The 13,467-nt window shown below is 36.1% G+C and overlaps 1 protein-coding gene across 2 annotated transcripts in view; it reads left to right on the top strand.

Moving 5' to 3' along the window:
- CHEK1 (checkpoint kinase 1) overlaps positions 1 to 13,024 on the top strand; it is a 32,116-nt gene extending 19,092 nt beyond the window's left edge. For both annotated transcript variants that reach the window (XM_049654777.1, XM_049654770.1), the window contains 7 exons: positions 325 to 429; positions 3,437 to 3,532; positions 7,197 to 7,305; positions 7,501 to 7,678; positions 7,948 to 8,079; positions 10,560 to 10,661; positions 12,155 to 13,024. In XM_049654777.1, the coding sequence (XP_049510734.1) occupies positions 325 to 429; positions 3,437 to 3,532; positions 7,197 to 7,305; positions 7,501 to 7,678; positions 7,948 to 8,079; positions 10,560 to 10,661; positions 12,155 to 12,250 (818 nt within the window). In that variant the 3' untranslated portion in view covers positions 12,251 to 13,024. The remainder of the gene's footprint in view (positions 1 to 324; positions 430 to 3,436; positions 3,533 to 7,196; positions 7,306 to 7,500; positions 7,679 to 7,947; positions 8,080 to 10,559; positions 10,662 to 12,154) is intronic.
- Positions 13,025 to 13,467: the final 443 nt, after the last annotated feature.

The raw sequence follows: 13,467 nt of genomic DNA, 5'->3' as shown, positions 1-13,467 counted from the left end.
TAAACTTATTTATAACTAAGTTGGAACTTTTAATGTCAAAGCTTTTTAAAAATCAGTTTTATGTAGAGCTGCTAAATGAAATATCACAATAGCAACCTCTTTTAAAATTCATGTGAATAATTTTGGAAAGAGTAGGGTAGAAGTAGTTCATCTGTCTTTGAGGTGCCTCTAAAATTTCTATGAGTTAGCATTCTTAGTTTGAAAACCATATTGAATTAATTTGGAGGAAACATTTAATGGATTTGTATCACTGAAAATTTTCCTTTAAAATCTTTACTATATAATGACATGAACACTCAAAACTGGGACTTGTTTCTTTTTTAGAATTGCCATGGGACCAGCCCAGTGACAGTTGTCAGGAATATTCTGATTGGAAAGAAAAAAAAACATACCTCAACCCTTGGAAAAAAATTGATTCTGCTCCTCTAGGTAACTGGGTTATGTTGATTGAAAGCACTGATTTCTTGGATAATGAAGACTAGTGCTGTTTTAATTTTTTTCTTATAAATTTTTTCTTTTTAACTTTTAAATAATCACATAAATAGGGGCGCCTGGGTGGCGCAGTCGGTTAAGCGTCCGACTTCAGCCAGGTCACGATCTCGCGGTCTGTGAGTTCGAGCCCCGCGTCAGGCTCTGGGCTGATGGCTCGGAGCCTGGAGCCTGTTTCCGATTCTGTGTCTCCCTCTCTCTCTGCCCCTCCCCCGTTCATGCTCTGTCTCTCTCTGTCCCAAAAATAAATAAAAAACGTTGAAAAAAAAAAATTAAAAAAAAAATTAAATAATCACATAAATAGTCTGTGATCCTTGCAGATAGATTAGAAAATAACAATTTTTTAAAACCCTATAATCCCAGCACTCGGCACTCGTTAATAGTTTCTATTAATGTTTCGATATATAGTTCTACACTTTGTTGTAAAAATAAATAGCAAGTATATGTTTTTTGTATATGTATATAAGTGTGTGTGTTTTTACAAAAAATAAGATCATACTACACATGCTATTTTATAACCTGTTTTTTTTGTCTTAATGCTATAGTGAAGTACATTTTTCCATGACTATAGTTGTAGGTCTGTCTCATTATTTATAAATGAAAGCTGTGATGGTATTTTGCTATGTGGATATGTCTTACTATATGCATCCAATTCACTGTTTCAAAGACTTATATTTAAAAAAAATTTTTACTTATGAAAGAGATCCAGTGATCATCCCTATAATGCACATACTGTAAATCTTTTTTTTTTTTAATTTTTTTTTTTTTCAACGTTTTTTTTAATTTTATTTTTGGGACAGAGAGAGACAGAGCATGAACTGGGGAGGGGCAGAGAGAGAGGGAGACACAGAATCGGAAACAGGCTCCAGGCTCCGAGCCATCAGCCCAGAGCCTGACGCGGGGCTCGAACTCACAGACCGCGAGATCGTGACCTGGCTGAAGTCGGACGCTTAACCGACTGCGCCACCCAGGCGCCCCCATACTGTAAATCATTTAATTAAAAAGCAAATCCAGAAATATCAAGGATGTATACAGGTTTTTTGTTCTTTTTTTTTTAAATATTTATTTTGAGAGAGAGAGAGTGAACACGTGTTTGTGAGAAGGGGCAGAGAGAGGGAGAGAGAGAATCCCAGCAGGGTTTGCACCATCAGCATAGAGCCTGGTGTGAGGCTAACCATGAGATCATGACCTGAGCTGAAATCAAGAGTCAGTCGTTTAACTGACTAAGCCACTTTGGTGCCCCTAGGATGTATGCAGTTTTTAATTATTATGGTTTACTTTGCCAAATTACTTTTCAGAAAGTTTGTACCATTTTACCACAGTCTCATTGGTTTATATATTTTTAAAAATATTTGATTATTAGCTTTTTGCCTGTTTTTGTGGATGGTTTATTTTACTCACTTTTTGGCAGGGAGGTTTTCTTATTACTTTGAATTTTTTAAAACATTAATGTCATTAGATCTTTGCATTTGTTACAAATATTTTTCACAATTTGCCATGCATTTTTATTTTGTTTATGCTATTTTCATGTGCAGAAGTTTTATATTTTTATTTATTCAAATCTATTATTTTGTCCTTTGTGGTTTTCTGACTGTATTGTTATGTTTGGCAAGGTCTTCCCCACCCCTAACTTTAGAAGAAAATTCCTGTGTTTTCATATGTGTGGTTTTTTTTAATGTTTATTTTGAGAGAGAGTGCGAGTGGGGGAAGGGTAGAGAGAGAGAGGGAGACACAGAATCTGTAGCAGGCTTCAGGCTCTGAGCTGTCAACACAGAGCCCACAGTGCGGCTGGAACTCAAAACCATGAGATCACTACCTGAGCCGAAACCAAAAGTTGGACATTTAACCAACTGAGCAACTCAGGCACCCCTTAGTTTATTTTTTATGTAGGTTCCATGCCCAGTGTGGGGCTTGAACTCATAATTCTGAGATCAGGAGTTGCATGCTTTACTGACTGAGCCAGCCAGGGGGACACCCCTCATTTGTGTTTTTATACCTTCAGTTTTTCATTTAAGTCTTTGGTCCATTAGAAAATAATTTTGGGAGGAGGTTAGAGTGGGAGAGAACAAAAGCATAAGAGACTCTTAAAAACTGAGAACAAACTGAGGGTTGATGGGAGGTGGGAGGGAGGGGAGGGTGGGTGATGGGTATTGAGGAGGGCACCTTTTGCGATGAGCACTGGGTGTTGTATGGAAACCAATTTGACAATAAACTTCATATATTGAAAAAAAAAAGAAAATAATTTTGGGGGAGCCTAGGTGGCTCAGTCGGTTAAGCGGCAGACACTTGGTTTCGACTCAGGTCATGATCTCACGGTTCATGAGTTCAAACCCTGCATTGGGCTCTGCACTGACAGTGCAGAGTCTGCTTGGGATTCTCTCTCCCTCTCTCTCTGCCCCTTCCTTACCTGATCATGTTGTCTCTGTGTCTCTCAAATAAACAAAAAAACCTCAATAAAAAAAGAAAATAATTTTGGTTTTGGGAGATGTATGAGTTCTTTATCAAAATAATTAAGGTACTTTAGGATGACAGTTACTTATATTACTATCTCTTAAAAAGCTACTAGAAAGTAATTTTTCTTTATAAAACTGTGTGAATGAGGATGTAACTTGACATATTGGCACACTGGAGTTTGGTGTTGAAAATGGATGAGGATTTTTAAATCTTTTTGTTAATGTTGTCAAATGGGGAGAAACATTTCCACCTGGTTCTTGCTTTACTTGTTTGCAGACAACTGAGCATCAGATCTGGGAATGGCGTTCTCAGATACAGACAGTAGCAAAGAGCAAATGCATGAAATTAAAGCAATAATTAAGTAGCTTTATTCTTTCTCCTCCCTGGAAATAATATTTGGATATAAGGAGATCAATAGAGAATATATTCCACAGTACAAGTTTCTAATTTGCATGTCTCTTTTGTAAATGTTGTCTTAATATTTTATTTTTAGCTTTGCTGCATAAAATCCTAGTTGAGAATCCATCAGTAAGGATTACCATTCCAGACATCAAAAAAGATAGATGGTACAACAAACCTCTCAAGAAAGGTAATATCCTTAAAATACAAGTATTTTTTTTCTGTGAAAGAAAAGGCACTTGCATTCAGTATCACAAATCAACAATACAGGATACCTATGGTCTCTGTCCTTATGTAGGTTGTAATGTGTAGTAGGAAAAACAGAAATACAAAAAATAATTTTAAGTTTGTTAATAAAGTGGAAAAGCAGAGTACTATAGCTAAGTGTTTGACCAGGTCTTAAGTGACTTAGAAGACTTGTCTTCCTGAGGAAATCACATTAAATCTAAGAACCGAAGATTAAAAGGGACCTAGCCAGATGAGTACTAGCAAGATGAGTGGCAGATTCTGAACAGAGAAAGCAACATTTAGAGAGTCTTAGAGTTTGGAAGGTGATACATTTGAGGAACTTGAAAGAAGACCAGTATGGCATGGACCATGTCTGGCTTGTCATTTTAAGTCATTAGTCGTTAGCATGATGTGTGGTACATTGTAGGCTCTCAGTAAATGTTTGTTGAGTAAATGAGTGAATAGAGAAGGGGGAGAGGAAGAGAGGTTTGAAATGAAGTAGATAGTGACCGAAGTGTGAAGGAGGACCTTGTAAACCATGTTGAGGATTTTGGGCTTTAACTTAAGGCCATTGAGGAAGCAAGGAAATGACACGATTGTATATTTGGTTTTAAAAGGTCCTTCTGCCTACTTTTTTTTTTTTTCCATTGTTTTTGAAATTTTTTATCCTAGATGTGAGAAGATGGTACCTTGGATTGGGTTAGTAGCAATGGATTTGGAAGGAAGAGGTAGATGCCAAAGAAACTTACAAACTAGAATTGATAGGACTGGTAATTGTTTATATGTAGAAAATGAAAGAGAATTAGGAATCCAGGATGACTCTTCTGGGGTGACAAACTCAGAAAATGGTGATGCCATTTACTGGGATATAACTTAGGAAAAACAGAATTGGGGAGAAATTTTATTTGGCTTTGGACATGTTGATTTTGAGAAATAAAACTGTCTAATAAGTGTGTGTGTGTGTGTGTGTGTGTGTGTGTGTGTGTGTGTAACTCAGGAGACAGGACCAGGCTTGAGATGTCAATATTTAGTTGTTTTCTGCAAATAGATGATAATTTAAACTGGTAGATGAAATTAAGTATATGAAATCTTAAGGAATGTCAACATTTAAGTAGTAAGTAGAGGCCAGGGACACACAAAAGTAGCCAAAGAGATGGGAGGAACATCTGGAGAATATGAAAAAAGTGAGGCCAACAGAAGAAAATGTGTGATAGTAGCAAACACTGTTAAGTGAATTAATAACATGAAGCCTGAAAATTTGCCCAGTAGTTATTCATGATCATGGCAGGAACTGGTTTGGTGAAAGGCTAGGAGTAATTTTACTTGACAGTGCAATGATTATAGTCTAAAAGAGAGATAATGAAGCAGAGTATAGACAGCTCATTCAAGAAGTCTGGCTGTGAATGGGAGGAGAGAATGGCTAAAGATAAGTGAGGAGTTTTTAACTCTTCTCTGAATGTGTCTTTTCCCTTTTCCCTTTGTTTTAATTGAACTCAAGCTCTCTCCTGAGAACACAGCTTCCCCTCAAGTGGTGATGTTTTCTTTCCCACACACTCCTACCCTTGAATCTGGGAGTGGGGCAGGCATCCTTTTTGTCCTTCATTTCTACTTTCTCCCTTTTTCTCATATTTCTCCCCTCTTCATTTTGAATCTCATATTATCAGACTACTTCCTAATGTTCCCTCCTTGTGATAATCAGTTTCTGAACCCCCATTTAAAACTCCTGCCACATTGTCACTCTCTCTAACGTGACTCTTGTACATTTTGTCATGGCTCTTGGTGATTTAAATATTCATTTGGATGACCCTTCGAATATCCTGATTTCATATTTCCTTTACCTTCTCTCTAGTGATCTTCTCTTCAGACATCCTGCTTTAACTACTGGCATATTTTTTTTCTGGCTTCCTCCTCTAGTACCCTGACTTCAACAATCCTTTGACCCTGCCTAGACTTGAAGTCCATTAATTCTACTTCCTTTTCACTATATCTTACCTGTCCCCTCCCTAGGTCCTCAGTTCCATCGTCACTACTTTAAATCCCAAGGTCAGTCATTGTAATGACTTCTTTACTTTCAGCTTCAGCGTTCCTGCCCTGTTCTCTCTTGATCATGCTTACTGGACAAAACCTAATCCAATTTTAATCCAGTTTTCTACCTGCTCTATACTTACACCTGCACAGCTGATTGCACCTGGACCAAAATACACAACAATGTTCACTTTAAATTCAGGATCACTGATCTCCAGTGAGCCCTTAATTCTGCCAGGCAATTATAATGCATTTCCCTACTTCTTTCACAACCTCAGTCTTCTAAGTCACATTTGTATACCTTTTTTTTTGTTTTTCAACTTCTAGCACCTCCTTCCCCATCCTCACTCTCACTTCCTATTTCACTGGGAAATAGAAACAATCATAAGGCAACTTCCATAAGCTCCCATCACCATCTCCAGCCACCTAACCAGCTGCTTCTGTGCTCATATATTCTGCTTTCTCCTTTGTTGCTATGAATAAATTGTCTGCTCCAGATATATACTAGCTCTCTCTCTTATGCACTAGGCCCATTTCTCTTTTGCCTACTCAGAGACAATTCTTTTGTCTTCCTCCTGCATCATTAATTTTTCCCTCTCTACTGCTTTCTCATCAGCATACCAGCATGCTGTTTCTTTCCTCTTACTGCCTGATGTATAGTAGGCTTAATAAAATAAAATATTTGAATGAATTAGTTAGTAAATAAAATGTTCAGCTAAATGTAAGTGTGTTTAAATGACTTTGGGACCGTTCCAGTTGAGAGGAGGAGGCTGAAGGTCAAGAGAGAAGGAATGAAGGAGCATCAAGATCCCCTGAGATAGGAGGGCATAGGCTCACGTACAAGTACAGAGATGAACATTTTATGGGAGCATGGAAGAGGGAAGGATGGGTAGCAGTGCAAGTAAATTGACAGATTTAGTAGTGGCAAATTGAGGGAGTTTCTAATGACTTATTTTCTTTGTGCAGTTGGAGATGGTATCGAATGCGAAGCAGTGAGGTGGTGGGGGTGGGTCGTTATGGGAATTTGACAAGAGTATAGAAGTTTTGAAGAGATCATTGTGTAGAAAGGGAGAGGAAACTAACTAGAGAAACACAGTGTTGAAGATTCAGCTGATGGTAGTAACCAATGAATTTATAGTGGCATCATTTTCTGTATAATGATTATTCTTGGTAAAGCTTTTCCAGGGAGCAAAGAATGTTGGATAGAGCAGATTCATAATATTTATCACCACTGTCATAAATTGTTTTCTATTTTTAAAAGTTTTGGTTTTTTAGCTAGGTCTCTTTGTCTTCATAGAACACTGTTCTTTTACCATAAATGGTACCATTAAAATTGTGGCCTTAACCCCATACTTGGAACATGCTTACAGGTCAGGATTTGTGAAATGTGTAATTTGATAAGTGAGTTCTCATAAGTTTATAATGATCATATTTCTTTTGTAATCATGTACAAAGAGCCACTATTTGTCTTATAGAACTATTTTGCTTTAAATACATGGATTTAGATGTGTTTTTACTTCTTTAATTTTCCAGTGGGGTTAGTTGAAGAACATTGCTTAGGAGACTTGAAAATATTTGTATTTATGTTTTCTGTTTTTTAGGAGCAAAGAGGCCCCGAGTCACTTCAGGTGGTATATCAGAGTCTCCTAGTGGATTTTCTAAGCACATTCAATCCAATTTGGACTTCTCTCCAGTGAACAGTGCTTCTAGGTAAGATAAATCAGCAAAGATCAAATAGTTGTTGAAAGTAGTACTCCCATAAGAAGTAATGCATATATATATATATTTTTTTTTTCTTAATAGTGAATGTAATGTTTATCAGTGTGAGAATGGTAATGTGATATAAGAAAGGCCAGATTGATTTTATCTAAAAATATATATTTTCCCCATATCTCAATGCCTCAGTGAAGAAAATGTGAAGTACTCCAGTTCCCAACCAGAACCACGGACAGGTCTTTCCTTATGGGACACCAGTCCTTCATATATTGATAAACTGGTACAAGGGATCAGTTTTTCCCAGCCCACATGTCCTGATCATATGCTCCTGAATAGTCAGTTACTTGGCACCCCAGGATCCTCACAGGTAAGGGAATTTAGTTTTTCAAATAAATAATGAAAACCCTCTAGTTTTTTGTCATAAAGCCTTTTTTTAAATGTATAAATCTTAGAAATGTTGTATTAACACTTTAACATATACAGATTTTTTTTTTTTGCAAAGGAAGGAAGAATTAGAAGATACTTTGATGTATAAGAATCTTAAGTCACAGAAGAGAATTTTCAGACCAATTAGTTGTGATATGACTGCTTTTGGTGATACCAGATTCATTCAGGTCTCCTCTGTTTGACATGTAGAACCCTTGGCAACGCTTGGTTAAAAGAATGACACGGTTTTTTACCAAATTGGATGCAGACAAATCTTACCAATGCCTGAAAGAGACTTGTGAGAAACTGGGCTATCAATGGAAAAAGAGCTGTATGAATCAGGTATGTTTCATTGATTTTCCTAAAGAAAAATGTAAATATTTGAGTAAAAAAGATCATTATCAGTATATTTTCAAAAAAGAAACAATTGAAATTCAAAGGATTTAAGTAAAATGTTGTTTACCTTAAATAATATTGACAGTCTTCTCTGAGGTTATTAAAAATACTGACTCAAGTCATTATTTTTTTAAAAACTACATATACTTAAATTGTAACAGTAACAAAGATTCCCTTTATGAAAGATGAATACGTTAACAATCCCATATTTCTTCCACCTCCCCTGCTCCCACCTACCAGTTTTTGTTGTTTATGTTATTATGGCATATTTGTATCATTGAAATTCTTTATTTTTTTATTTTTTTTAATGTTTATTTATTTTTAAGAGAGACAGAGTGTGAGCAGGGGAGGGACAGAAAGAGGGAGATAGAACTTGAAGCGGGCTCCAGACTCTGAGCTGTCAGCACAGCCCTATGCAGGGCTCGAACTCACGAACCAAAGTCAGACACTTAACTGACTGAGCTACCCAGGAGCCCCTGTATCATTGAAATTCTAATCTGTCTTTAGGTTTTTCAAAAACTTTAATGTCATGAAAAACAACATGAGGGGAATATTATGTATTAAAGAAGCCTGATAAATAATGTAATGCATGATCTTTCACTAGATCATGGATTTAAAGGGGAAAAAAAGCTTTAAAGAGTGTTATTGGGATGATTGGAGAAATTTAATATGGTTTTTATGTTAGATATTGTTTTTGTATCGGTGTCAAATTTCTTGGGTGTTGTCATAATATCGTGGTTTGTAGGCGAATGTGTTCATAGGAGAAATATGTTGAAGTGAAGTGTATGTCTTCTATAGCTTGGTTGAAAAACTTAAAAAAACACACACAAAAAAGACAAGTAAACATATACTTATCTAGGTTGATAAAATCAATGAAGGATATATGGTTATTTATTGTAGATTCTTTCAGTTGTTTTGTAGATTTGTAAGCTTTCAAAATTAAAAGTTAAGGGAAATTGTTACTATGCAGAAATCTGAGGCCAGTCTGATTTTCCTCTCCCTTGTGTGGGGTAACTTACTTTTTTTTGGTCAGGTAGATTTATTGAGATAAAACTCACATAACATAAAAATCATCACTTTAACCATTTTAAAGTGTACAATTTTGTGGTTTTGGTGTATTCACAAGATTGTGCTATTATCATCACTTAATTCCAGAACATTCCATTGCCCCCAAAATAAACTTTATACCAATTAGTGGTCACTCCTCATTCTTCCCTCCCTTCATTCCCTGGCAGCCACTGATTTACTTTCCGTCTTTGTGGACTGCCTATTCTGGATGGTTCATATAAGTGGAGTCATATAATGTCATATAAATGGCTCTTTGTGTCTGTGTTATTTTACTTAGCATGTTTTCAGGGATAATCTGTGTTGTTTACATTCATTACTACTTCATTCCTTTTTACGGGCAAATAATATTCCATTAGGTGGATAGAAGACTACATTTTATTTGTCCAGTTTCCTGTTGATGGACATTTGGGATGTTTCTACTTATAGGCTATTATATGAATAATGCTGCTACATACGTTAAAAAATTTTTTTTGTAATGTTTATTTATTTTTGAGAGAACAGAGACAGAGCACGAGCTGGGGAGGGGCAGAGAGAGGGAGACACAGACTCTGAAGCAGGCTGCAGGCTCTGAGCTGTCGGTACAGAGCCCGACGTGGGGCTTGAACTCATGATCTGTGAGATCATGACCTGGGCCCAGGTTGGACACTTAACTAACTGAGCCACCCAGGCGCCCCTTATACAAGTTTTTGTATGAATTTACATGTGTTTTAGTTTGCCAGGGCTGTCATAACAAAACAGCAGAGACTGGGTGCTTAAACAACAGAAATTTGTTTTCTCAAGATTCCAGAGACCGGAGTCCAAGATCAAGGTGGCAGCAGGGTTGGTTTCCTTGGAGGCTTCTCTTCTTGGCTTTCAGATGGTCTTTCCTCTGTGTGCATGCATACCTGGTATCTATGTATGCTAACTTTTTTTTCTTACAAAGACACCGGTCATATTGGATTGGGGCCCACCTAATGGTCTCATTTTTAACTTAATTACCTTTTTAAAGGCCCAGTCTTCAAATATAATCGTATTCTAAAGAGTTAGGGCTTCAACATACGAATTTTGAGAGGACACAATTGCACCCATAACAATATGTTTTCAATTTCTTAGCTCTATACCTGCTAATAGAATTGCTAAAGCATAGAGTAACTCTACGTTTGACTTTTTGAGGAGCTGCCAAGTGGTTTACCAAAGCAGCTGCACCATTTACATTCCCAGCAGCAATGTATGTGTTTTGTATTTTTCCAGAACATGATGTGTTGTTCTAGTTTTGCATAATTGTGGTACACCAGTGTATTTTTTATAGCCATTCCTTGAAGTGAGAATTATTATAGATATTTTTGTAATTTGGACTAACCTGATTTTTATTGCCTTAGGTTACTGTATCAACAACTGATAGGAGAAACAATAAACTGATTTTCAAAGTGAATTTGGTAGAAATGGATGAGAAGATCTTGGTTGACTTTCGGCTATCTAAGGTATGTAGAACAGCACTTTTTTTTTTTTTTTTTTTTTTTGAGAGACAGAGTGTGCTGAACTAAAATCAAGAGTCAGATGCTTAATCAACTGAGCCACCCAGGTGCCCCTAGAATAGCACATTTTTTAAAAAAACTTTGTTTTGCTTTTGTTAGAGAAGTATTACGTGTTCATTGTAGAAACCTAAAAAATATGAAAACATATAGAGGAGAAAATAAAAATCAAGTTTAATCTTATCCAGAGAGAACAGAGACTTATTTTTTACTATATTATAGTAGTCTTACTACTTCTTTAGTATGTACTATATGCAAATACTCTTACGTAGAGATTTTTTTTAATGCCATTTATTTGTATTTACATGGCATGTGTAAAATATGGTAACTTGCTTCTTATTCAATGTTATGAGCATTCATTCTTGTCATTCTTCTAAAACAAAGTCTTTTTTGTAGAAAATGTAAATAAGTAAAAATGAAATAAAAATAATCCTAAATTATGCTACCCACCAGTAATTACCCTGATTATTTTAGAGCATTCTAAGCTTTGGGGCACCTGGGTTGGCTCAGTTGGTTGAGTGTCTGGCTCTTGATTTCAGCTCAGTCATGATCTCACCCTTCAGGAGTTTGAGCCCTGTATTGGATTCTGTTCTGACAGCTCAGTGCCTGCTTGTGATTCTCTCTCCTTCTGTCTCTGCCCCTCCCCTGTTTATGTTCTCTCTCTCTCTCTCTCTCTCTCTCTCTCTCTCTCTCAAAATAAATAAACTTCAAAAAAAAGGCATTCTAAACTTTTTCTTATTGAATCCAAATACATCTTTTTAATTACAATTATGTGTTTGTCAAAATGTACAATATCATTAATGAATCTTTATCTGTCATAAGTAAGTCTGTGATTAATGTTCATGTACACAGAGTTTTGTTCACATTTCTGGTTATTTCTTTAGAGATTACTCGTTCTGATAGAAGACCAAAATAGCATTTTCTCTATTTCCTGAGAGGTTGTACATGGCTCTAAAGGAGGTTGGAGAAATAGGTCACATTCTGAAATTGGAGCTTTGCTGTTAGATGCTTAGTATGGAATTAAATTATTAAGATCCTACTGTAGTGAAATCTTTCTTATAACTGAACGACTGGCTTTGTTGCCACAGTATTTTGGCAAGATTTCAGTGTAGTTGTGTAGCTTAATTTTAGTTTACAAACCCCCAGTGCCTATGGAAAACAGTGACTTAGGTCCAGAGTTACCAATGCTTGAAACAGACAAGCTGCCATTGTTTCTGCTCTCTGAGCCCAGTGTAGTGGGAACAGTGATGGGCCCAAAATCAAGTTGGAATTATTTATGTAGCCATTTCTTCGAGAATATTTGGTCTTCATAAGAAGACCTGAAGGGAATTGTAGCTGGACATACCTAAGGATATTTGCCTTTAGTTACCACTAAAGAAAGTTTGATTTTATGGCAGTCTCTTTTTTTGACTTTTTTTTTTTGGATATTATTCCTAATATAGGGTGACGGATTGGAATTCAAGAGACACTTCCTGAAGATTAAAGGGAAACTGAGTGATGTTGTGAGTAGCCAGAAGGTTTGGCTTCCTGCCACATGAGAGATCCATTGGATTCCTGGTGAATATAGTGCTGCTATGTTGACATTATTCTTCCTAGAGAAGATTATCCTAGTCTGCAAACTGCAAACATTAGTCCCTGAAGAGTTGTCTTCCCTCTAGCCAAACATTTTCCAATTCTTTTTGTATGTCCTGCATACAAACAATACCTGTATCTTCATTATAACTAAAGATTTGGGGAACGAATGGATAGAATTCATTAGATATTTCTTCATCTTGTGTTTAGTGTCTACATGTGATGGAAACCATACTTTGGGAATACATGAGCTTACCAGCTTTTATACCAGTGTAATGAAAGATGATATTCTTGTCGCATTGTTAACAAAACATTTGGTTTTATCCAAAAAGTACATGTTTCCTTCATGTTGATTTAGTTATATGGATGGATTAGTAATAAAAGCAATCCCTGTAACTTTTGGACAGTAGATTTATCAGCCTATAAAGTGAAGCCAACTTCAAAAAATATATCCTCAAGATTTGTACTTCTATTTTCACAAGGGCATGACCAAGTATATAAATCTGTTTTTGAATTATAACTGTTAATTAAAATTGCAAGTAAGTATGTTTTTTTCCAGTGTGGTTAATAATATATATAATACTGGTTGGTGTTTCAAGTAGAAGTTGAGCATAAACTCTAATGCTTAACTACCTTTACTCTAAAACTACTATTGCACATTTTAAATATTTTTCTATATTATTTTCTACTTTCACAGCCATATTTTAATTCTTTATTAAAGAAATAAATTTTATTTTGAAAATGAAGAGCTAACTCTGTGGACTTATTGGTGACCAAGCTTCTAGGTGGTAGGGAATAATAGAGGAGGGAGAAAGAAAGAAGCTGTGACAGAAATAGATCTGCTAGATTTACTAAGACTTTGTTTTTCTGATAAAATTTATATTAATTTTTGAATGTATTAGGTTGGGGCCTGTATTCCTTTTTGTTGGTAATTTATAAAATTAATCATCTTAGTCTAATAGTGAACACACGACCAAAACCAACGTTTGGTCCCAGTCCTACAACCCATTCCTCCCTAGTTCCTCCCATCCTAGTAAATGTTACATTCAGCCCTCCAGTGCCTTAAGCCCAAACCCCAGGAATCCTCTTTGACATGATTTTCATATTCTAAACTTAATACAGCAAATCCTATTCAGTTTAGCAGATTTATCTACAACCTGTCCGACTTCACATCTCTCCTAGA

This window comes from Panthera uncia, chromosome D1 (assembly GCF_023721935.1).
Source record: "Panthera uncia isolate 11264 chromosome D1, Puncia_PCG_1.0, whole genome shotgun sequence".
Taxonomy (NCBI): Eukaryota; Metazoa; Chordata; class Mammalia; order Carnivora; family Felidae; genus Panthera; species Panthera uncia.
This window is presented reverse-complemented; position numbering and strand designations above follow the sequence as displayed.